Genomic DNA, 24,246 nt, shown 5'->3' on the forward strand with positions numbered 1-24,246 from the left:
AACACAACAACACACAACAGGTCCACAAGGAATGCTGCTTTTTTTTTTCCCTAAAGAGAAGATACTATTAAAAAAGCAGAAAGTCGTACAAGGCAGAAAGTTAAGCTATTCCACAATCAGAAAAGCTATGGCAGAGTTACAACTGCACAGCACTTCAGTGTCTGTAAAGTTTAGACAATCTGTATTGCCTTCATTCATTCTCCCAATGAACATGCATTGTGATGCTCCCTCTAAATACACTGTTCTACTGGCAAAACCTCCTCTGTTAACACACAAGATTAGCAACACTAACAGCTAATGGTTGTAAAGAGGACTGTGTAGCGAAGGGAGCCTTTATTCCCATCTCTAGACAAGGTGCAAGAAATTTCACAATGAATGTAAAAAGGAACTTGAAGTCGGTCACTTTTACAACTAAAACAAAACATACTCTGAAGAACTGTTTTAAACTGCTACAAAACTTCAACAGAATATTCTGCCAAGTGATTAAGTTCAATGACTTCCAGGTTGTCACAAAGAATTTTTAATTTTCTTGGCACCCAAATTCAAACCTACCTCTTTAGTTCATGCTTACTGCAGCTGAAGTAAACGAGTACTACGCTTTGAATACACAGTGCTAGAAGAAGCATCCTAGGAAAAAAATTAACAAGCCTCTCCAGATGCCTCTCAACACTGTGGATGCAAAAGCTTATTAAGTACTGACATCAGCCTTCGTTCTATCTCCTCATCTGCAAAGCTAGAGAGGAACACTGAAAAATGAGTTCATTAGTGTTGTTAGTATTTGCAGTTATGCACTAGTACAAGTGTAAGCCACAGTAGCACACAAGAGAGATCTGGATTAAGAACAAGCTTTGACATTATTTATTCACTGCAGAAGACCACAGGCTGAAAAAGGTTCTACAGATTACTTGCCAAGTTGGTGAGTACCATTCACCCCACAAAAGTAGCATAGTTTTCCCCTGAGATGACAACCCTGGAAAACTCTACATCCAAACACAAAAAAGGACAGATTTAGGTTGTAAATCCTTTGCACTGGTATGGGTGTTACAGCTCCTGAAAGAATGCAATCCTTTCACACTCATGGAGTGTTTTACAACTAGTATAACCACTAACCTGAATTCTGATCATCACCTCAATATTTTTTAAGCTTAAATACTTCAGCTTAACTTAAAAGCTGAGTAAAAAGCTAATTCACTATGATTACTATGAAATAATCCACTGTCATCTTCCTTGTACTATGCAAAACACAATAGTCTAGCCACTAATGGAAGATAAAGCAAGAACATTCCCCATACTTCCCTTTAATTATTTTCACAAAAAAGGTCATGTGTTTCTTAATTAATATCAGTCTTTTTCAACAGCCTTTAAGTTTCTATAAAGTAAAAAAAATAATTTTTAATAAAATGCCTTAAGCATAGAAAAATTCTGTCAATATTCTTTCCCTTGTGTATTTTAGTTACCCACAATAAGATATTCATTTGCTTTCAGTAACACAGGGCCATTCCCCAATAACTTACCTTACCACATGCACGACAGTGGTGTCGTCTTTTTGTAAATGTGAACTTGACTTGGCAGTTCATGCAGTTGGGTGCCTCTGAATCAGGAACCCACAATGGTTGTTTCCTTGAGAGAGCTGCAGGTATTTTAAGTGATTCTACATTTTTAGATGTTTGATTTCCTCCAGCTTCAGGGCTGCTTTTCCCAGAGTGTGCAGGGTCAGAATTTTTACCAACAATTATGCTGGCACCTGAGGGAGGAGCTTCTGGGGTAACAGAACGGATTCCCTGATTTTCTCTCTCAAGCACATCTATTCTACTCAGTTGTCTCTGACCAATAGCTCCTTGGGAAAGGCCAATCAACTGCTTTGGTCTTGCACCTCCAGTACAAACATTAGAAACCAGTGCTTCACTACCACTCTCAGCAACATCCTGAAGATGAAACATACTCTCTTCTGTTGCAGAGTCCAACTCATTGGCAGTAAGAGATACTTTAAGATTATTAATGCTCATTATCTCCTCCAGTTTTGCTTGCATGTGGTCCTCAGTGACCTGTGTGAAATCTAGGCTGTCCGCATTTCTTAAATACCCTTCATCTGCATCAACTTCCATTAAGTTACTATCATTGTCTGAAGACTTGAACACATTGGAGTGAACACTTTGTCCATACAAGAAATCATCAAGCTCAGCATCACTTATTAGAGTATCACTTTTAATAACATTCTCATCAACAGTAAAGTCAGCCATAATAGGGCTCATTCTTTCATTATAATAGGAGTCTATACCAATATCATACGGCTCAGCTTCGTGTTCTAGAAAAGCAGAAGCAAAAGCTTTGATTTGCTGAGAATCACTGTCATCAACTGCATTCTCAGTATCATACTTCTCTCCATCTGTACTTTCTTCCATAATACTTTCGTTGATTTTAGCTATGTGTCCTTCCTGTTCATGCAAGTCAGTGTTTCTGCGGGATTCCCGACTTGAGAGATCAGGTTTAGAGTTTTCAGCATGAACAGTTAATGTATCACTAATAACCTCCATGGTTTTATTTTGAGTTAGAGGATTAACTTTTTCTTCTGTTACAACTGATGAACCACATATAGATACAGGAAGTGGAAGACATGACAGTGATGTCTGGACATCCTCAACTGAAAGACACGAAGTTGAAACACTGTTTAGTATTTTATTGCTACTAAATTCTTCAGTAGCTACATTCTCTTCTGTGATTTCCTTTTGCAGTTCTACTTCAGCTCCTGTTTGATGGGAGAAGTGTGGCAAAACACAATTTCCAGGTAATATTGCAGGGCCTTTGTGTGATTGAGGCCTCTTTGGCAGATCTGAAGGCATAGATTCAAGATTACTCTCGTCTTTTGAGTCCGCTTTTTCTATGGCATTTCTTTTGTAAGTCTCTTTGCTTACTGCAGAGCATACACTTTCATCTTGTGGTTCACAAGGCAATTTTTCGTATGCTTTCTTATCTTTGGGATTGTACTCATCTGAATTCTGCAGCATTACAGGGACACCTGCAGTATTAAGGTGAGCACTTAGTTCAAGCTGATCAAACACTTCACTGCACTTCACAGATTCTGTCCTGTGTTGCTCATCACATGGATCAGAGTTCTTTGCTGTAGCGTAACTGTTTGTTTTTGAAGTTAAATGATCAATGTCCTCTGTTTTAAGATGTCCTGAATCTTGTAGCATTGAGCTCCCATGACTCTGCTCTGTACCTGAAACCTTACTGCAAGCAGCTGATGACACACAAGTAGCAACAGGTATGCAAGATACGCCAAAGCCAATCAAACCTTCACTGTACTGGAAGTCATCCGATTGCAACTTTCGAGTATCTTCATGAGCAGCCACTGAATGGATTAAGTTACCTGTGTCATTAACAAGATCACACACAGGTATACTACACCTTCCCAGGTTTGAAGCCTGAATTTCATTTAAGGAGCCACTGTCCACAGAGGATAAAAGATCAGGTCCAGCAACACTCTTCTCATTTGGTGGTGAACAACTCAGAAGTGCTTCACTTGTTCCAGTGTGGCTAGCTAGACAGATTTCTTCTGATGAAATACGGTTGTTAGCATCATCTTGCAGTTTTGGTGTTGGGTAAACATTTTGTAAGCAGTCCAGAAGTGAAGAAAGTGCCAGGTCTTTTGAGTTATATGGATTTTGGGGTGTTCTGTAGCAGTCATATTCATCTATTTTAAGCAAAAACAGATCAAAAGCAAAGTTTATAAAACTCTTCTATTTCCACAATATACTCCCTATAAATACCATCTATTCATCAATGCAAACTTTCACTTAACATATTGCTACTTTCAAATTCCATGGTAACAGTCATTTGACCATTATGCTGGTGAAAAACGTAGTGCAGGAACTAACCTGTATTTTGTTCAAATTCATCAAGTAGTTTGTCCAGGTCACAGACTGCAGCTTTAAAGTAACTGTCCATTCTAGTCACAGTTCTAGCAAAGCTTTAGACTTCTTAAACCTAAAAAGAAAAACACAGCATTTCATTCACAGCATTTTCCTGTTTACAAAGTCAAAGTATTATTATTAGAAGAAACTTCTATGAAGTATTTTTTCTTTTTATTAGCACTTTCTTTCTCTCTCCATGTAAACAAAATGAATGACCAAACAGTGTCAGCCTCTACGTACTCTGAATGTGCTCTATAGTACACTCAGTACACTATGTACACTCAAAATTCACCTCAAATCAGGAAACTGAAGCTGCCTTATTAAAACCAAATGCATTTGAAAACAATTATAACGTCACTAAGTTTAAAACCAGAAAGGATACTAGGATCTTCTAGTATGACCCCCTACACATTTTCCTCTGCCCAGTTCACAGGCAAAAAATCCAAAATAAGCCATTATTACCTTTGCAACACAAGTGAACTGTTTAAATAAATGATGCCTACAAAATTTCATGACACCTACTGACATTTCATGCTTTAAACTGCAGCAGAAAGCACAAAAAGTATCCTTCTGTTGGCAGAAGTGCCACCAAGAAAACGTCTCCTTTGGGAGCCCAAACCTGACAACCAGTTCAACACTGAACATGTGAACATGGCACAAAGAAATAGGCTCTCTTAGTTCCCAAGCTATCCAACTAAGCAACTTTGATTTACTTTCAATTCTGACTAGATGGTTCAGATAAGACTAAATGCAGGCTAAACCCTAAAATATATCAGGAACTATGCAGCAGATAAGACAACTTCCTCATGCTTCAGCTGGTTAACAGAGCTGTAACACATTTGAGCAGGCTGAGGTCAGTACTCCTCCCCTACAACGATTAATGAACTGCCTTTAAGTCATCCTCTTAAACCTTCCTCCAAGGCCAGGTAAAAAAAAAAAAAAATAAAAAAAAATATATATAAGCATATATCCAGCACTGTAGTTCAGCTTATCTCTATTCTACTTAAAATACAAAAAACATTAAACCTCCAAGTCCCAAAGTAATTTACAATAAATAAATAAATATATACCTTTTTACAGACTTATCAACTCAACAGAAAGCTATTTATTGATCACATTCCCCATTACAAAACATCCCATTTCATTTGCTTAATGAAGATTTCCAGCCACTCAATGTTATGCCTCCCTGGTCACTCTGAATTGCTTTCTAATTCCGCATCTTTTTCGAGTCTGAACACCCATTCTGTGCAATTACCTATAACATATAATCAAGATGTTATTTATTTACACTTCCCTTAAGTAAATTGAAGGGGCTCGGATTCCTTTAGTCCAATGCCTGGAAACTAGACCTGTGCAGGTCTATCAAGTTTTCCTTCCGCTTTTACCAGTGCACTCAGTCCCTGCACTGGCTGATTCCACACTCTATGCCATTCAATGTACTTTGACCATCTGGTACTATTTATTCTCAACGCTTAAGCCAAAGAACTATTTCAATCCTCTCAGATCACTTATGCCACCCTGCAGCTATAGCTCTAGATTCTATACCTCATTTATTCCATTAAGGAGTAAGGTTTCCTCTCACTGAATGATTCTGATCCAGTGCATTCACTTTGTACAACATTAACGTGTGTGTGACAAGAATACTTTTTTTTAAGCTAACACATAGTTCAGATAGACTCGCAAAGCGTAAGAAAGGTGAAACAAATAGTATGTATCCAACGTAATGCAGTGCTTTGTGTCCACGTATAAGCAAAACGCAAACAAACTGAATGTATCACTGTATTGGTATCAATGGCCATGAATTAGTCACTCCAAGGGTCTTCAGCACGCTGCACTGTAAGCCTCACATAGCTATCCAACGAGCTTCAAACACCAAAAAATACACAATCAGTGCCACTTCTCTTACACTCATTGAAATACAGTTCTTGCCTGTAACAATCAGCTCATTTCATGACCTCCTGGCAAGTGGGAGATTACAATCTGAGAAGGAAGTTATTTCAGTTAAGAGCCTTAAAAATCTAACAGCTTGTGGTGATCCATTAAGAGACATTAAAGTACAGATCCCATCCTTAAAGCATGAATTTGTGGACAGCAACAAAACCCGCAGAAGTTAGTCAAACACATGACATAGATACTGAAAGATTACAAGAAACCTGGGCATCAAGAAAGACATAATGCTGATTTTTATTCTCTGTATGCATTTATTATTGTCCTGGTTTCAGCTGGGATAGATCTAATTTTCTTCATGGTGGCTAGTGCAGTGCTGTGCTTTGGATCTGGTGTTGGGACAGTGTGGTCAGGGACTTTTCAGTTTCTCAGTCCCTGACTGCAAGAGGGCTGGAGGAGCACGGGAAATTCGGAGGGGACACAGCCAGGACAGCTCACCCGAACCAGCCACAGAGGTGTTCCATACCACAGCACATCATGCTCTGTATATAAACTGGGAGGGGGGGAATGGCTGGGGCTGTGGGTCGTTGCTAGGGGACTGGCTGGGCATCCCTCAGTGAGCAGTTTGTATTGTGCTTCACTAGTTTTCTCCCTTGCCTTGGGATTTCATTCCTCTTCCCTTCTCCCTCCTTTTCACTGTAACTGTTATTGTTATTATTATTGATCTTTTATTTTATCTCAGATGTTAAACTGTCCTTATCTCAACCCTCCGAGTTCTGCATTCCTTTCCAATTCTCCTCCCCACCTCCCTGGGTGAAGGGGGAGCGAGTGAGTGGCTGTGTGGTACTCAATTACCAGCTGGGGTTAAACCATAGCAACTGTACAACCTTAACACTCAGGTACAACTTAAGTTACAACTAATGTGCAGACTAACAGCTGAGACCAAAAGGGGCAGTGGTCACAGGCCCCTCAGGACTCTCCCGTTTGTACTGGCACCCACTCCTGTCTCATCCCACAAGCAGCCAGATCAAAGAGCTACAAGAACAAAGTCACTTATTTTAGTGGGAGAACAAAGTTAGTTTTATACTTGTTTCTCCACCAACACAGGCCTCCAAAGTGAAACAAACATGAACCCAGCACAAAGTCCTGGCAAGGATCTGTAAATCTGGCTGCTTCACTACTAATTATCCACACAAATCACTGCTGACAGTTACAGCCCTGCAAGTTAAGGTCCCAATCTGCAGCAATCAGAATTTTGAGTATTTTTAGGATCAGCAACAACTGTTTTTTAAAAAACCCTAACTATTAATGACGGAAACAAATATCTGCCACCAGTAAGTTAAAAGACATCCTCTGAAATTAATTATTTTCAAGTATCTCAATGACACCAGGAGCTCTTACACAAAAAAAATATATCTTTCATATTTCAAAAAATGTATTGAGGAAAGGCAAGTGATCACTCCAGCTACCTTGATCTTATACTTAAAAGGACCAAAAGATTACCCATTATTTTGCACTCTTAAGCGGCACAAGACAAATTCTGAATTAAGCATATGCATTAATAGAGTATATAATGCTAAATAGGTAGAAGTATGCATTTGCACTGCACACTGTTGGCCCACTGACCTCTCTGAAAAAGGAAAGAACTCAATGCAAAGAGCTGTAGAACTGAAACTGTATGCAAATATTTATATTTAATCTAGATTTAATAATTTCTACAGAGACCTCAGAAAAACATCACACCACCTCAGCCTACTGAGCCAATGTCACATTTGGTTAAATCTATATGGTTTTGAAATTAAATAGTTCCATTTGAGTTAATAAAGCATTCTGAACAGCTAACATAACTTTGAATAACTAGCACATTCCGCCTGTAATTTCATTTCACTTTCTTAAAGTGTTTCAGTTTTTCAGCTGTTCCAAAAGAGCCCTCCAAGGGAAAAAAAAACAAAACCAAAACCCCACACACCATAAATGCACAACAAAAATCAAAACTCCTACAACTGGATAGACAAGAAGCAACTCCTTTTCTTACCTCTCACACCTCTCTGTCCTGAATCCATGTACCTGCCTTTTGATTTTGTATGCTGCAAATCATCTTTCAGCAACAAAATCCAATTTTATTTTTTGGTCTCTGGATTTGCCTACAGCCAATCCCTGTATTTACATTAAACAAGGAGTGGATCAGAAGGTATGAAAAAACTCTAGTGACATATTTTTATTAAATGGCTACTTGTTTCCCCGAGCAAAAGAAGTCTGTAGGAACCATTTATTTTAGCAAACTGTGTTCATTCTGAACGTATTCTTTTAAGAACACTTTTAACAATTTCAAACCAGCAGTACCACCCCTGTATTTTTTTTTAAGCAGGTTTAAGTTTCAGCAGAGGAAACACCCCCCATCCCAAAACCTACCAAACCATGAAGAAAATAACCGAGATCACAGAGGGAAACCATTTTGCATGGGCAACGAAAGTGTGTGCATGCATAGCAGGAGTGCTGGGTGTGGAAGAGAAACTACAGCTGCTTACGCACACAGACCTTTCCACTGTAAGTTTTAGAGGAACTGTCCTGTAAAGAGCTTGTCTCTTTACCGTTCCTTACATCATGCCAATTTAACATCTGTTCAGTCATGTTGTGCACAGAGCAAGAACTGACCGGGGTTGAACAGAGTTTTTCCTTATTTTTTTTTTCCATCCAGATGAGATCCCCACGTAAACACACAAAAAAGCATGCCAGCACCCCAGAAGGGGCGATGCATGAGCAGGAAGGAATCGCTACTGGAAAGAAAAGCACAGGGAAGCTTAATCTCTGTGTCTAGCAACCACCTTCAGGACTCAGTCCACTCCTTGCTGCTGTCACATCTTCAGCATTTAAAGGAATGGATCTTCTGTGACTAAACACCATTAGAGTGCTGTCTTCTGAACATGTTTTCTAGAACTCTGAATACACTCACTAGACACTCTCCAAGTTGGTTCACATTAATGTATTTTTTTAGATAAACTATTAAAACACAATGTTCATAACTTTACCCAAGGCATTAAGTTCTTAATGGTGCAGTGAGACACACAACTTGAGGTTCTCACCAGCTCCACCTTGTAATTTTTTTTCAAAATAGAAAGCTTTAACTTTTAAACCATCATTGTCACTCAAGGACAATGTTTTCAGACTAAGTTCAGTCAAATATTTATGTATGAGCAGACTTGAAGATAAAATACCAGGCCTTCTCAAAAAGGGAAAGTAATAATTGAAGCACAAAATGACTACAGTACAGTGGTAACAGCTAGTATCTAATATTGTAAAAAGACAGTTTAAGGAGCAAGATCTAAGAAAGCTTTATATCAGAAAGTCAAGCTTAGACAGGAAAATGTGGTTATGGTTAAATCACGTAGTTTGTAGTTTGAGAGATTTATTTTCACAGATCACTGTGTTTAGTTGAGCTGATAAAGTCCATTATTTCCTTAAGATGTATGACTGTCTACTGTACAAGTAAGCTGCAAGGCCTGACATCAAGAGAAGTGCTGGGGTACTCGCTACTTCTTCAGCCAGAAATACATCACAGATGACATATTAATGGATAGAAGTGGGTCACATTCTGAACATTTTACACCTTTACAGGTCATCAATTCTCATGATGCCATTCATCCTTATGTACATCTCACTTTAAGTGGCAGCTAATCTCACTTGAAGAATAGAATACACCCATCACAAGGGTTTCCAAGTATTTTCCCTCACCACCCCCTTAACAGGCAACTCTTTGTTTTGTTGATTAAGTATTCTTCAGCTTCAAGGCAGAATAATACTTTTTGTTGATGAAATACAAAATAAGAACTCGGAGCACTTGCCACTTCTATAGGTAAACATTTGCTATGCTTCTAAACACGCTCACATTAAGTCTCTGATCTTTCAGAGCTTTCACTTGTGCCCTGATTTCACAGCCAGCATCCTTTATCATATTGCCATGGTTTATTTACTGGAAAACTAACAACACTCAATTGCCGTGCCACTAGGCTGCAGTCACCACAGTGAACCGAGGAAGCCAGTACCTAGAACAGCTTGACATGAACAGTACCAAAGTGAGCTATTCTGTGGCAATCTCAGGCAGGATTCTGAACAGTTAATATTTAGGTCACACCAACACCTAGTCCAGGACCCTTTACCTTCTGAGGCCTCCAAGAAGCAAGCTTAAACCGAACAAAAGAGAACAGCAAAGGTTTGCTTATGTTGTTTGCCCAGAGAGATGAGGCTTGGTCTCTGGCAAACTCCTAATACTGCATTTAAAATTGCACAAAGACACTATACCTTAAGAAACACTCAAGAATTCTACTACATAAAACCTGTTACTTAAGGGAAGCAACTAATGAGATCTAGATGACTATGCAATGAGTGCAAGTGTGTCAGCACATTTAAAAACAGTTCATTGGCCAGTTCCTTTATAAATCACTACTAATATAACAGGCATATATTCCAGAGTTCAAAACCAACATTCCACTAGAGACTCCTCAACACACTCTTACTTAAAGAAGCAGGTAACAGAAGTCTGCAAGGATACAGAATGGCAATATTACAGGATGGACTGTCCCGTCCCCGTCCCCCCCCAGATACCCCAACGCAGTCTCTCTAAATGGAGGGAGGTGGTAGTTTTCAGCAGTGATAACTTGTAAAATAAAATTGGTACGTTAATTATTATCAGGTAATCAGTTTAGTGTCTGATGATAAGCTGCCTTTTGATGTTTAAGAACCGTTGAAAAATCTCCAGCTAGTTACACCTAATTATCACTGCAGAATTCAGGCCTGCTTTTATATGGAGCATGCTAAAACAACGCAAGATCAGGTTTAGAGATAAAGAAACACATCCACACAGGTTTTCACTTCAGAAAGCTGACCACAATAGTCGTCTTAATTTTAGGTTATCAGGAGTGTCTGTTTGCTCACAGCAAAGTTACATTATTTCAACTCCATCATCGTGTTTAATCATTGTTTTTAGTCTCAGCAGAAAGCTGTATTGAAGCTTTTGCCCTCATGACAGGATTTAAGTCATTTTTCCCAGCTTACAGCCCAACAAGTACCATAACTAGACCAAAGCTTCTGACAGAAACACAACCACTAAGTTCACAGTGTTACAGAAGTGCTGCATCAAACACAGTATGCCTCTTCTCCCACCTTAAGGGTATTTAATTACCAGCTTTCTCTTTCTTGCCCCGCTCCAATACCCTTGTGCCACACACCCCCCCATAGGCTTGAGTGCTACAGACAAAAAGAAAACTTAAAGGTTCTACTGCCCATGGAGTTCATCAGCATTTAGCTAAATTAACAGGGAAGTTCATCACAACTGAGCAAATTATTTGTGAAAAACTTAAGCGTTGTCAAATAAAAAGTAGAATTATTCTTGTTGAGCAAGACAACGCATTATCCCACTGAAACACTGCAATGACTGCTGTCACTGCAAATTTACTAGCTGAATCAGGGGTTGAAGATAAAAGTTACAGTGGTTTGCAGATACATAAGAAAAACTTACATGGTACGCTGCAAAAAATGACACTGCCTTGCTTAAACAGCAACATTCTGTTAATTCAACACAATTTTTTCAGAAGAAAACTCTTATCAACAGCATTATGATACTGTCACCAACACCGATCAGGTAACTCTACCCTGAAACTGCCTTCAGCTCCTGAAGATTAGTTGTTAATCCACAGTAATCTGGTATTGCTCTTCTAAACAGAAGATGAATATTCACACTATACCACACAGAAAAATCTGTCAACAATTACCAGTTTTCAGCAGTGTTCCAACACATCAGTGGTACCATCAGCTGCCAGGCCCACAGCAGAAGAATTTGCTTGCTTAACTGAGCAAATGCATCTCCCACATAGGGTCCACAGCGCCATTGTCATTAGTTGTATCAGCATTAGAAAATGAATCATAACAATGTGATTATTACATCACGTCTGAGAGATCACTCCTCAGTGGAAACCAGTGTTTCCTCAACATTCTCATCTCTGATTTGCATTAACAGCCAGGTATTAGACAACCCCAGTAACACACTAGATGCTAACAGCGTCTAGTACTGGCAGACAACTGGATCCTTTCTCGTGCTCTACTTGTTTGTTCAGAATGTACTAGTAATCATAGTAGCCATTAATCATCTACCATTATAGCTTGTACTTAAAGACAGGTTCAGAATGTTCCCCAGTCTATCTAGAAGCACCTCTGAAAACTTCTCATGTCTGCAAGGGTAGCCTGAAAGCAGTCTTACACCACGTATCTTTGATACTCTGTATCCCATATAAAAATAAACGGCACAGAAGTAAGCAAACCCACCACTAATACCTCTAAATCCTTAGGGGCAGTTAATCCACCTAAGCAATTAATATGCAACACGCAGCATAAACCGTGGCAGGAGGACTACACACCTGCTACAGCGTGCCAGCAGCAAACAATACGCTGAAAAACGACAGTGGTTAGTTTGTTTTGTTACCACCTTCCACTTTCAAAAGAGTGCATTTGCTGATGCTACCGAAACCGTAAGTCTCTCCTGCGCTAAGTCTCTCCGGCTAACCTTATCAGTTCTGAAGTACGCAAGCCCTTCTTCAGGCCTGGAATAAACCTCAGTGCTGAACGCCAGCCTGTAACACTTTCCTCAGTCGAGGCTAGCACCTGTGCAGGCCAGGTAAGACAAGGGCAGGGCCGCCGGCGCCAAGGGGCGCGCCAACACCGGGCCGCCCGCCCGGGGCGGGGGCCGCGCCGGCACGGTGCAACGCGCCAGCCGCCCCAAGGGCCGCCGAGCCACGCTCCCGCCCCTGCCCCGGCGCGGACCCCCCGCCCCGCCCCCAGGCCCGGGCTCTCCGCCAGGAAGGGCGGCCCGGGGGGCCGCGGGTGCCGGCGGGAGGGGGCTGTCCCCGGGGCAGGCCGCACCGCGCGTCCCGCTCGGCCTGTAGCTCGGCACCCCGCTCCCGCCAGCCCCGTACCCACATCCTCACCCCCAGGCGGCGGGGCGGGCAGGGCTGCCCTTCCGGGCCGCCGGGCGAGGGCTCTGCGCTCCTCCTGCGGGGCAAGCAGCGACACCGCCGCCGGCACTTCGCCTGTGGGGGCCGCCCCTCACCCGCCCGCGGCTCCGGCAGCGCCAGCGCCCCTTGTTTGTGCGCCCGACCGCGGCTGCGCGCATGCGCGGCCCCCCGCCCCGCCCCAGCACCGCGCATGCGCGGGGCCGGAGCTCGCGGGGTGCCTGGCGCGCCCCCTCGCCGCGCCTTTTGTCCTTGCCGTCACCATCCGCGGTGACGTGGCTCCTGCTCCGCCAGCATCGTCACCAGATGGGCGCTGCTTCATTGTGTTTGGGAATTACTGTTAATTAAATCCGTCTCTTTCGCCACGGCAACGGTTACCGCGCCGTGAACGTATCATGAAAGACTGTATCAGCCAGTGCGCTGCCCCAGTCTGGCCCCCAGCGACCTAACCATAGGGCTTTTCTTGGCATTTCCACACAAGATTTTTTTTTTTTTTTAATAATTTATTCCAGCAAATGGCTACATAGAGAGCACTTTACTTTCATCTGCTTTTCCACGTGGATTATCTTCTTCATCGTGCGTAGTCTGGGATGGCCAGGAGTGTGCCTTTTGAAGTGTTTTTACTGGTTTTTCAAATGTTTTTGCACTGGGAGCTGAAGTCCTGTTTTGGGAACCGAGGTTTGGGCAGCAGGCATGTCTGGGGCCCGATGACCTCTGGCCATCACGGGTATGACTTCTGGGTGTGCCACTTCCTTTATCCTGTTCCTGAACATCCTCTTGCATCTCCATGGCACGAGCTAGCATGTAACTAACCTTTCTTTGATGAGCCAGAGCCTCCTCTTTGTCATTTACCTGAGAATTTAAGAGGGAAGGAAAATAAAGTAGTTTTACAAGCTAGGAGCCAGACAGTACATGAAAACAGCCAGTTACATTTATCCCCCCTAAGGGCTCATGATGAATAGTTTAACAAAATACTAACCAAATCTATTAACATCTTCAGGATTTCATGAGGATTGTCTAGTTCTTCAACTTTCCTGCAGTCCACATCTGATGACAGCAGGCCAGATAGTTTTTGTCCCAGACTGTTCTTGTTCCCTTGCAACTTGAGATGCCCTAAGGAAAAAAAAAAAACAAGTACATGAACTGTGGAATTGCTTAGGAGGAGAAAAACTACTTTGGCATAAAATGGGCACGTGTAAAACTGGATTCTGAACAATCTCTAGAGTGGCAACGCAAGCTACAGCTTCTCCTACTGCACACGCACAATACAGCAGATTACTTGCATGCAGCACCACTCAGCATCACGTAAAGGCTAAACAGACCTTTCATCATATATATGGGCAAACTGAAAACAAAAATCTTCTTGCTGTACGGAAGAACTCTGCCAGTCCAGTTAAAGAACAATTCATGGTAATTGTTTTTTAAAGTGTAGCAAGCCTTTCGGGGAAAAAAAAAAAAAAAAGAAAAAAGATTCTTTGACGTAAGCTCTTTAAAAGTTTCTAAGACTTATGAAAAAAATGAAATACATTAAAATCATGAAACATATGTATCAGGATATGGAGCTTGGAAACAATGATGCCAGTATAGGGGAAACAGATAATCAAGATGTATGCCATTTCAGTCTTACATCCCGAGGGTGCTCCAGGAAGACCCTCTAAACTCCTAAGCCTGGCACCTCCAAGTCAATGGCTAACACAAATACACCTGGAAGCGCCACTCCTAAATTCTGCTATGGTTTTGACCATGATCAGAAGCACATAAATACTTCTCTTTATCCTCTTCCTTAAAGAAGAAAAGTATAATTATTCTTTCTCTTTTACAGAGAGCTTTGTTGTACCTCATTTTGTAACACATTATGTGCAAGAATGGTAATGAATACTAATGTAGACAGACATGCATAATAAAAACCTAAAAATGCTTTAGAAAAACAGAAAAATTTCTATTTAGTACTTCAGTGAAAGCTCAGTACATTTTTTTTTTGCATTTCTCCTCCTTCCCTAACTCTTACATAGAACTCATCTAAAAAGAAACACCGCACTGTTAATAGCACCTAAAATGGCCAGTCTAAAACTTGCCAGATGTTAGCTTTTTTGTGTTTGCATAATAAACATCTTTAATATCCTGAATGTTATTGTTATCCTGGAGGACAGCTTGTTTATTCTAGCATGATTTTACTCCAATAATAACTTCATGAATGCATAATAAAAAAAGGTTACATTAGAAGCCTACACTGTAGCTCCAACGTCCTACAGTACTATGTATATGTTCCACTTATGCACAGACATCCTGCGTTACCCATGCAAAATTTCCACTATTTAACGTATTCGCAGTTTTGACATAACTTTGTTCCTTTTTTCTCGACTCTTCATAAACCTCAAACGTCAGCAATTAAACCACAACCATACACTGAAGACAATAAGAAAGTCTACTTGTGCCACTAGGCAGCTAACTTCTTTTCCAGTCAACCATTACAGACACATAGCATGCCCAGTTACCATCATCCTTCAGACGTCTCCAGTTTATAAATTTCGTTTCCTTCTTAATCTTTATCACTTCTGCAAGCCTCAGGGCTTGGTCCTTCCTCTGCATTAGCTGCTGCTCAAATGCAATTCTGAAAGCATCTGCCATTATATAAGCTTCATCTTTACTCTTCTTTAGATTTTCAATCTGGTTTTAATTCAGAGGAAATTTAAAGTATATTAAGCAATTTGGAAGCAACAGCAGATTTAAAATGTATATTAAGAGACAGACTGAAACCATTAACACAGACAACTTTTAAGTAGTCAAGGAAGTAGCAGAAACCAAATAAAGTGCTTTCTTGCCACATTAAGAAATACATTTTTAAAAGTTTACTGAACTCCTTACCCTTCCTCTTCTATGCATGCACACACCACCACCCATCTACACTGACAAGCTGCCAGCAATGCCCATTTATCTCTTCCAGGCAGAAGAGCTTGAGGAGGGCATTAAAGTCCCATGCCATTTGGGCCAGAGCAAAAGGAGCAAAAGAATGGTATCTGTATCAGGGATAATCACTTTGGTACAAAAGGGACATGACAGTACTTATTTTCGAAACCAGTAAGTCCACTGGAACTTCTGCAATGGGACCACAAAGATGTTCACCACATTTGCAGAGTCAAATACAAATTAGAAGAAAAATTCTAAAACTAGATAATTTCACCAATTTAAAAACCTTAAGAGCCTGAAAATCATGTTATCAATTTAAGCATCACGTAACCGTATAGTTTTCAGCAAGATCAGCTTCCTGACCTAGCTGGGTGAGCTGGCTTGTGAGTGCTGATGTCAGCGCAAAGGAAGGAATGCACTGCCAGGAAGCAAAGGAAAATGGTCAGTGGTAGTCCACACTCACACACACACACACACTGTGTGTACATAAATGAGTGCATACACTCAGTGGTTCTTTTCCATTTTGTAGATTAAGAAGTATGGGTGGAAAGAAAAAAGAATGCAAAGGAGATTTTTTTTTTTTTACTAGAAAGCTGATAGATACCATAATTACAATTTTATATCAGCAAAAGTTAGGGCATTACAAACAAACGCTATGTTATTTCTGAGATGACTCTTGTTTTAAAACACACTAGTTTGTGTAAGCTGCAGTAGAGTGTTTCTGGCTTTATCCGGTTTTAAGCACAAGCATCTCCCTGCTTATTCATATTTAAGCCAAATAGTGTTACCTCTTGCTTGAGATGAAGAAGTTGCTTTCGAGTTACAGCTGCCATTTTAGCACAGGGACAAGGCTGCCCCCCAGAAGTATTGCAAGTGCAGGCTCCAAGAACTGCCAGCTTAAAATCCAAAACAAACCACCAGTTAAATACCTAACTGCATACACAACACAATCAAAGAGATGCCAGATGACTAGCAAAAAAACAACCTCAAACTACAAAGGGAGTATAAGAACCAGGGGAAGCAAAGCTGCAAGAGATTTAGGTGTGATTGCTTTTGACTCATGATGACACATGAAATGTACTTTTCAGCAAGATAATGAAAAGGCAAAAATTGTCAGCCTGTGTATGCTACTCCCTGCAGACCCCATTAGAATTTTTTTTGCTCAATAAAGTAAAGCACAAGGCACAGGGATTAGGATTTAAACTCTTAAGGAAGAAAAAACATAAGCATCTGGCTTGTGAAAAGTAGCCTGATGCTCCTTCTGTCTATTGCTTTCTTTGCGAGATAGACCACAAATTAGAAAACTGATTAACAGGCATGCAAGGGCATATTCTCATTAGCTAAAAATGGGTTCAAAGAAACAGTTAAATAATCAGTAAGCAAAATGTATCCATATATTTTGAATATGAACGTATCTCTGAACCAGCTATTTTGAAAAACACGTAAGTCATACTTACTTCAAGACCTGTAAAATCTGTAACGTCACTTTTATTCAAGAATATGTTTTCCTGAACAACCTTTTGTTGTTTCACATCTAGCATTGCAAGAAATTCCAAACACTGCTGTTTCAAGACTATGAAATAAAACAAGGAAAGTGATTACAAAGCCTGCTGCTCTGATCTCTTAATTTCTGAGTTTAACTACACCCACATGAAGCAGTTCTATAGTTTAAGCATCAGTTTGGGAATATGATGAGACAATGTAGATCCAGAAACTCACATCCCAGTTGTCTTTCCTTCTGTGTTTTCCCAGAGCTAATGACCCAGTTACAGAGATTCCATTTCATGTACCACTCTGCCTCAGTACTAAGTGCTTACCTCTTTGTACACATACATCTAAGGCAGCTGCTCTTTCAGAACAGCACGATAATGGGAAAATAATGAGACACAGACTTCCACTATTTTAAAGCTTATTAGGAACCATAACTAGGAGAAAGGGACCTCAGCCCTCTGACCCAGCCAGATGCCTGCACAGCCTGCAGTTTGAAAAGCTCCACTATAAAGGCAACAAGCTGAATACTTCAAAGTTTGTGCTGTGGGAATCTTTATGTGGGTATGTCAAAAGTGAGTGTCTCTGACACAGAATGCCATTGTAGCAGAAGCACTTGCTGGCTCCACTGGCTGCTGTGGGCTCCTTGCAGGACATGACCAGACACATGGTTTGGCTGTGCCCCTACACACCGGCTGTCACCACGCCAGTGAGAGAAGACAGGTATACCTCTTTCGCACCTGATCTATAAGTTATGTATGCCTGACTTACCTATCGTTTAATGGTTTATTTTTTTAGTTCAAGTGACAGTGTAAAAAAAGAACCTAACATAGCTTGGCTGTTTAAAGAGGGTTTCTGCATATCTACTAGTATCAGCTGCCATTTACAGGAGACTTATTCCAACAGGTATCTTCTTTCATAGATAAATCCTGAATTATTGCAGAGAAACAGTACATTAAGAGGAATAGCGGCTGCTGGCTTACTTGTATTTTCAGCTTTAAGACTTCTAATTTCTTCTGTTCTCAGTTTTAACACTTCGTTAAGAGCTGCATTTTCACAATAGATCCTGCAGAAGTTAGAAAAAGGCTGTGTTATCTTTTAACAAAATACTTTAAAATGTTCACTCAAAAAAAAAAAAAGCTGTTAGAACATTTCTGCAAATTAAAATTAGGATTATTGAAAAGACTGAAGAAAAAAAATCAGAACTGAAAAGTTGATCATTTGGTTTGACAAGGTACTATCCCTGCAGCATTATACAAGCAGTTTCCTCACTTGTAGAATTTCTTTATGGAAAAAATGGTAAATTTTTTCCGTAACAGTATCTGTACTAAAAATATCTAGTATGTTGTTAGGTCCAAATCTGCTAGCCTGGGGTCAATGAGCAGCCTGACACTGCTCCTAACTAACTTTTGTAGGCTCTGCGTAGGCTTCACCTGGCTGGCACTGAACCAAAGCTAAGAAAGCAGGAACCACCACACTGGCCTCTGTGGAGTGACTCCTTGTTATCCAGGCTGCAGCTGGCTCTGCAGGGAGCAAAACCAGGAATCTCTGCACTCATGCAGGGGTTTCTCTGCAACCCAGAGAGCATATGCTGTTCAAACAGGCTCACCCTGTTCATGAAACCACACCCTCACATAACCAATATAAAAGTATGATCAAGTGAATGTCAAAAAAAACCGCACCACAAACCCAAACAACATACACATGTAAGTAGATCGTGCCAGCAACTAAAAAGTCTAACGAGAGGTGAGTTTAGGTACCACATTACCATTAGAAACTCGAACAAATTTGTAATTATGAACCTCTGCAACACTTCCTAGAAATCTCTTACTTCCTTGAGACAACAAAATTGTTATGGGACACGTGACAGCATGGCTCTGATCTGAATTTTAGAAAGTAAACTTCCTGTAGTCTTAATACCATTCTCAAGAACAAGTGTACTTTTTAGTGTTTCAACCTGAGAACCTACAGTATGCCTCTGTATTTTTCCTTGAAGTATTTAAGTATTTCCTTCTTGAATAGGTAAGTCGCAATTTAAAGTCCTAAATGTTAACACAGTACAATTTCTTTGGTGCATCTCTTCAGCTGTCAGTAAACACAGCACACTGTAAATTCATGGTTTTGTTTAAATTAAATAGAAGCCTGAATTATTTAACTTAAATAAATAGAAATACACACTTTTCTCACCTTGCTGTCTCAGACATCAGAAAACCTTTTTGCGAAGTGGACTGAACTCCTGGCTTGCAGTTTTCTGAAGCCACATCTCTAGCTTTCAACAGTTCACACTACTTTTGTTGCTCTGAACTACATGGCTACAGTCCCAATCTCCTAACAGAGGAAAACCAAAGGGTTTCTCAAGAGGTATCCCTTGACAAGTGTAACTAAGTTAACAGGTGAACAAGACACAGTATCTTAACAAAATGCGTCTTACAACTGAGTATTTGTATGCTTTTGGCTTATACTGTGATTCATAGTTTGAAAATCTTGAATAAAAATTTCTGCTGTAATAAAAATAGTAACTCTGATGGGTAGACTTCACAGAGGCCATTTCCACATTTGAATAAGTGATCCTGCTGGTCACATTTTTCAAGGTCTGTTATTGCATTATTAGTTTAGTGCTTCTGGCACCTTCTGCTTGCCTAACCACACCTGCTGCCCATCCAGACTAACTCTTACTTAAACAAAGAACCAGTTGATCAGCCTCTCTCAAAAGCATTCCGTTTTACCTGTATGTATGCTCATACCTACAATGCAAGAAAATCAAGCAATGATTAACCAGCAAATGATATTTCCACACGTATGCACACACCATTATGTTCTAAGCCTCATTTACATTTAAAGTAAATAAAGACAGTCTGGCTCCAGCTGGCTAACATAATAATGTAATAGGATGAAAATGAAAGATCAGCCTAGCAAAGCTAGCCTGTATACACACTGAAGAATTCAGACTTAGTAATTTGCGATTGAAAAAATACAAATGTGAAGAGCATGAAAGTTAAAGAAATCTTCCCAGATCTGAAAGGAAATTAGGGAAAAACAAAACCCCCAGAAAACCCAGTGAAGCAAACTAGGAACACAAGAAATATGACATACCGCATTCAGTGCAATTTAAAAAAAACCAACCCAAAGACACACAATATAAGTCAAATACCTGTTGTATTTTTCTGTCCATGTGTCTTCTATGTTTTTAAATCTATCCTGATCAAATTCAATTTCCCATTGCAAAATATTTATTTTCTGTGGAAACAAAACAAACCTTCAGCAGTTCATTACAGGTCTCCCACTGAAAGGAAGAGGACCTGCAGGGGCAGAGTTTAGCACTAGCAGAAATGTAGGTAACCACAGATGATAACAATCTATGATACTCTTAAAAATACGTTTGGTGCCAGACACCAAAAAAGCTTCTGCATCACTGATCTATGGATTCCAGACTATGTTGCATGCACTAATGCTCGTAGTCACCTAAAACAAGAACAACCCCACGCTGTCGCATTTCCCTGTTCTCTTACTGTTCTGCAGAAAGGTCACATAGGAAGAGAAATTAAGTTTAACAAGGTAGCTCAATGCCCTCTTTCTTGTCCTCTCCATCTTCCCTATAAAATTGGGCAGCCATTTCTTAGGCTTCTTGGAAGTTCCAGCTTAATAACTGAGGAACAGTGCCACTCACTCTGAATGACTCTGAAACTCACAACAAAGACCATCCGAAAGTACAGAAAGAACTTTAGGAACGTTCACGTATTATTTGCACACACTGTAGCATAAAACCACCTAGATCAACAGTGTGATATATTAACACTTTACCTTTCTACTAAAAAGGAATAAGAATACTTTCAAAAAAAGCGTGGAACTAATGGCAGATTTGTAGTGATTCAAATCAACAGCCTGATAACCCCTTATTAGCAGCAATGGGCTTCTATGTTTTTGCACAAGTGTGAAGGAAACATGCACCCTTACCTTTTCTAAAGTTCTCTTTTCTTCCTCAGTTTTTTGAAGCATTGCTTTTGTATGACTAGTGGCTTTATTAAATACTGCCTGGAAAGAAAAGCACAGCTCTGTGAAATACTGTAATTACGTTTACTGAACTTGGCTTTAGCCAAATTTTCAGGTTTACATAGAGAGAAGTCCACATTCTTAGTTAAAACAGCCGTGTGCAGAATTAAAAAAACTAGGATCTTGCATGTAAGTCCCAGTGGTCTCTAATTTGAAGCTATGTTGCATAACAAACATGTTTCAATACCATAATATTTTCTACTGAAAAATGTAGCGTCACTTAAAATGAGATCATGTCTTCTTTAAGGCTTGACCACAAAATCAGCTCTTAAAAAACTTGGTTACAATATACTTAGACTTTGATCCAAGTGTAACTTACTATGAATGCCTGAGAGTAGAAACTGCAGAACTGTAAATGGGTTATGCAAGTAGTCTAAAAAACAGGAACTGAATTCAACGTAATTCATTCTGACAGCGAATAAAAACTGCGACCAAGACTTACCTAACATTTAATGCATACTGTCCTCTAGACAACAGATGGAATAGTCAACTGAAAATATCAGTGCTTTGCAGCAGAATTTCAAGCACTGGAAAAATCTCTAAGGGACTAGAAAGAAGGCCTTTAAGTTAAATAGACAAAGCCTCAAGAATCTTCAAAGATAAAGTTACGAGTATTGCCACAACAGTGAAGTCATCTTAAATAACCACAATAGTTACATGCAGAAAAAGTAGAAAAATCATAGAAGCCAAGTCTGAAGACACCTGCAGACTTAAATGCTGTAAGTTAAAGCCCTGGAAAGAACTTAAGGTTTGGGGGTTTTTGATGAGGAGTGGCAGGAAGGTTTCTTCTCTTCTCCTACCTTTACCACTAAGTACCAAAATGATTTATGAACAACTCCCACCATGCTCTGCAGAATTCTTAGGGCTTCATCTTTTCCTTCAAGCTGTCTTTGAGATGCTTCAAGCTCAACTTTCAAAATTTCAACTTCCTGAAGCAAAATAAAATAGGTATACTGAGTAAAAGCCAAAGTAATCTTGCTAAAACATGACTGTAACACCAATGTAAATTTGCCCTCTTCAGAAAACAATCTTCCCCTGTTTCTACCCTATACAGTTCTTTTCCGACTAACAGATTGCTTGTGTTGAAGAAACGTTAACAGTGCATGCTAGTACAAAATCCTTAGAGAAGTATACTTGTAATTATTATGCTTTCTGTTCTCTTCCAGTGTATTTGAAAAATAAACCACTACAGTTCTGCCTCACTAATTAAGTTGTATTTATCAACATAGCTCTGGAGCTTTAAAATAAGCAAGCAGAAAATACTACAGCTTTTTTATATATGCAGTGTTAAATATTATACATGTGTACTAAAAGATAAACCACTACTTGTCCAGAACAAAACAATAAACCAGGTTCCTGCTCCAGGTACGTGCCATAATATCCTTATGCAACATTCCCCCCTTCAGAAGAAAGCGGTTTTTCAGTTTCCAAGAGTTAAAAGAAAATTCACTGCTTTGTATACGTATCTTTCCTTAACCCCTATGGAGGTCACTTGATTGTTCACTTACTGTCATACAAAACTTTTTTTTCATAGTACTTCCAGCCCTATTACTTCAGCAGTTGATACTGAAATTGTATCTGGGAGCCGTGGACATTTACCAGTTTTGTCCAATTGAAAATGAGTACGGTTCCTTGACATTTTGACACGCTGTACACTGAAGGTTTGTTCTTCATGCTAAGACAACTTGAAAATGACCTGCCATGGGCTACCCTGAAGTTAATGAACACGGTGCAGATGAAGTGTATATTTTTACAGCTGAGGTCACCCTGTTCTTTCTGCCTGGACTGATGCCACCACATCAACACATTTAACCACAGTAAAATTAAGATGTAGGAGTTAACTATCTTTCAAGAACACCCGCAGATTAAAAAGCCAAAGAATATTCTGTTTACACTGCAGAATTTCAAAGCCCAAAGCTTTATAAAAAAAGAAAACCTGCTAGAAAAGTGTACAATCCTTTTAGTATTCTCTACATCTTTAAAAATACTTTTCCCTACCCTCTCCAAAAATACCCAAAACAACAGAGCATGAACTGCACTCACACTGAGTTCCTGGCACAAAATTTAATGAGGCTTCTATACTACTGCTCTAATTTCAAGAACCTGAATCCATCAAAGACTCCGGACATGCCAAGATTATCAGCTAAACCAACACTGCTATACTTTGCTGTATTAAAAGGAAATGCAGATTTCAAGAGCAGCACACTTGGCACAGTTACTAACCTCTAGAGCTTCCTGAAGTTGTTGCATTAGTTCTTCATTGGACATTTTGGTATTAGATTCTGTGGGATTGATAGCAGATACTAAATGATGAGATAATATGGTATTTACAAAAGAAAACATGAGAATTTGCTTTAACCTGGAAACAAGTATCGTGCAGAGGTGAATTTTCTATCTTTGTGGGGTTTTTTCTTCTGGAGCTAATAAACAGATTTAAGAAATACGTAAATATTAAGCCTTAACACATTGTTTCACAGTTAAAAGAAGTGGAATGGGACCAAAAGGTCTGTTATGAAGAGACCTGCAATAACGACAAGTATTTTAGAATTTCCTTTAACAGCCCCCCCCTCCCCCCAAGAGAACTGCCATCTTGACTGAAAAAGTAATTTCACTTTTTAGATTCTTTTCAGGTTGTAACTTTCCAACAACCACATTAAACAGAACAACAGCTAGCACTATTTACAAGTAGGGGTAGTTTTCAAGAGAGAAATATGAAGTACAGCAGTAGAATATCCCACAAGATCCATTATTCCTCTAAACAAGTGGTTATTACTGTCAACTGAGCATCACAAAGATAAGATGCAGCCTCCCACAAAATTAAAGTCAGGTTCACATGGATTTTAGTCCTGCTTTCATGGATATTGCTGTGTGAAAGACCTAGACCTAAGACAAGCATCATATGGAGACCAGGAGAGGACTGTGAAACCAACAGGAATTATGCTGCTGTAGCAACATCTTCAGACTGAAGATGCTGAAACCAGTACAGAATTACATGGCTT

General features: G+C 39.9%; 1 protein-coding gene across 8 annotated transcripts in view; it reads right to left on the minus strand.

Annotated features, from left to right (window-relative positions):
- The window catches only part of ZFYVE16 (zinc finger FYVE-type containing 16), a 46,594-nt gene that overhangs the window by 20,433 nt on the left and 1,915 nt on the right, over positions 1–24,246 (minus strand). For 2 of the 8 annotated variants that reach the window (XR_013924940.1, XR_013924941.1), the window contains 11 exons: positions 23,471–23,550; positions 22,090–22,176; positions 21,152–21,229; positions 20,349–20,434; positions 18,181–18,263; positions 17,167–17,282; positions 16,498–16,605; positions 15,298–15,469; positions 13,782–13,915; positions 12,779–13,654; positions 11,405–11,512 (listed from right to left, as the gene is read on the minus strand). Coding sequence is in view for 4 of the 8 variants with exons in the window: in XM_080372462.1 (XP_080228588.1) it covers positions 1,515–3,694; positions 3,879–3,948 (2,250 nt within the window). In the remaining 4 variants the exon portion in view is untranslated. Of the gene's footprint in view, positions 1–1,514; positions 3,695–3,878; positions 3,988–11,404; positions 11,513–11,569; positions 12,743–12,778; positions 13,655–13,781; positions 13,916–15,297; positions 15,470–16,497; positions 16,606–17,166; positions 17,283–18,180; positions 18,264–20,348; positions 20,435–21,151; positions 21,230–22,089; positions 22,177–23,470; positions 23,551–24,246 lie in introns of those variants that run through there. The other 6 variants (XR_013924942.1, XM_080372462.1, XM_080372463.1 and 3 more) reach the window with 6 other exon arrangements.

This window comes from Falco punctatus (genome assembly GCF_963210335.1).
Source record: "Falco punctatus genome assembly, chromosome: Z".
NCBI lineage: Eukaryota > Metazoa > Chordata > Aves > Falconiformes > Falconidae > Falco > Falco punctatus.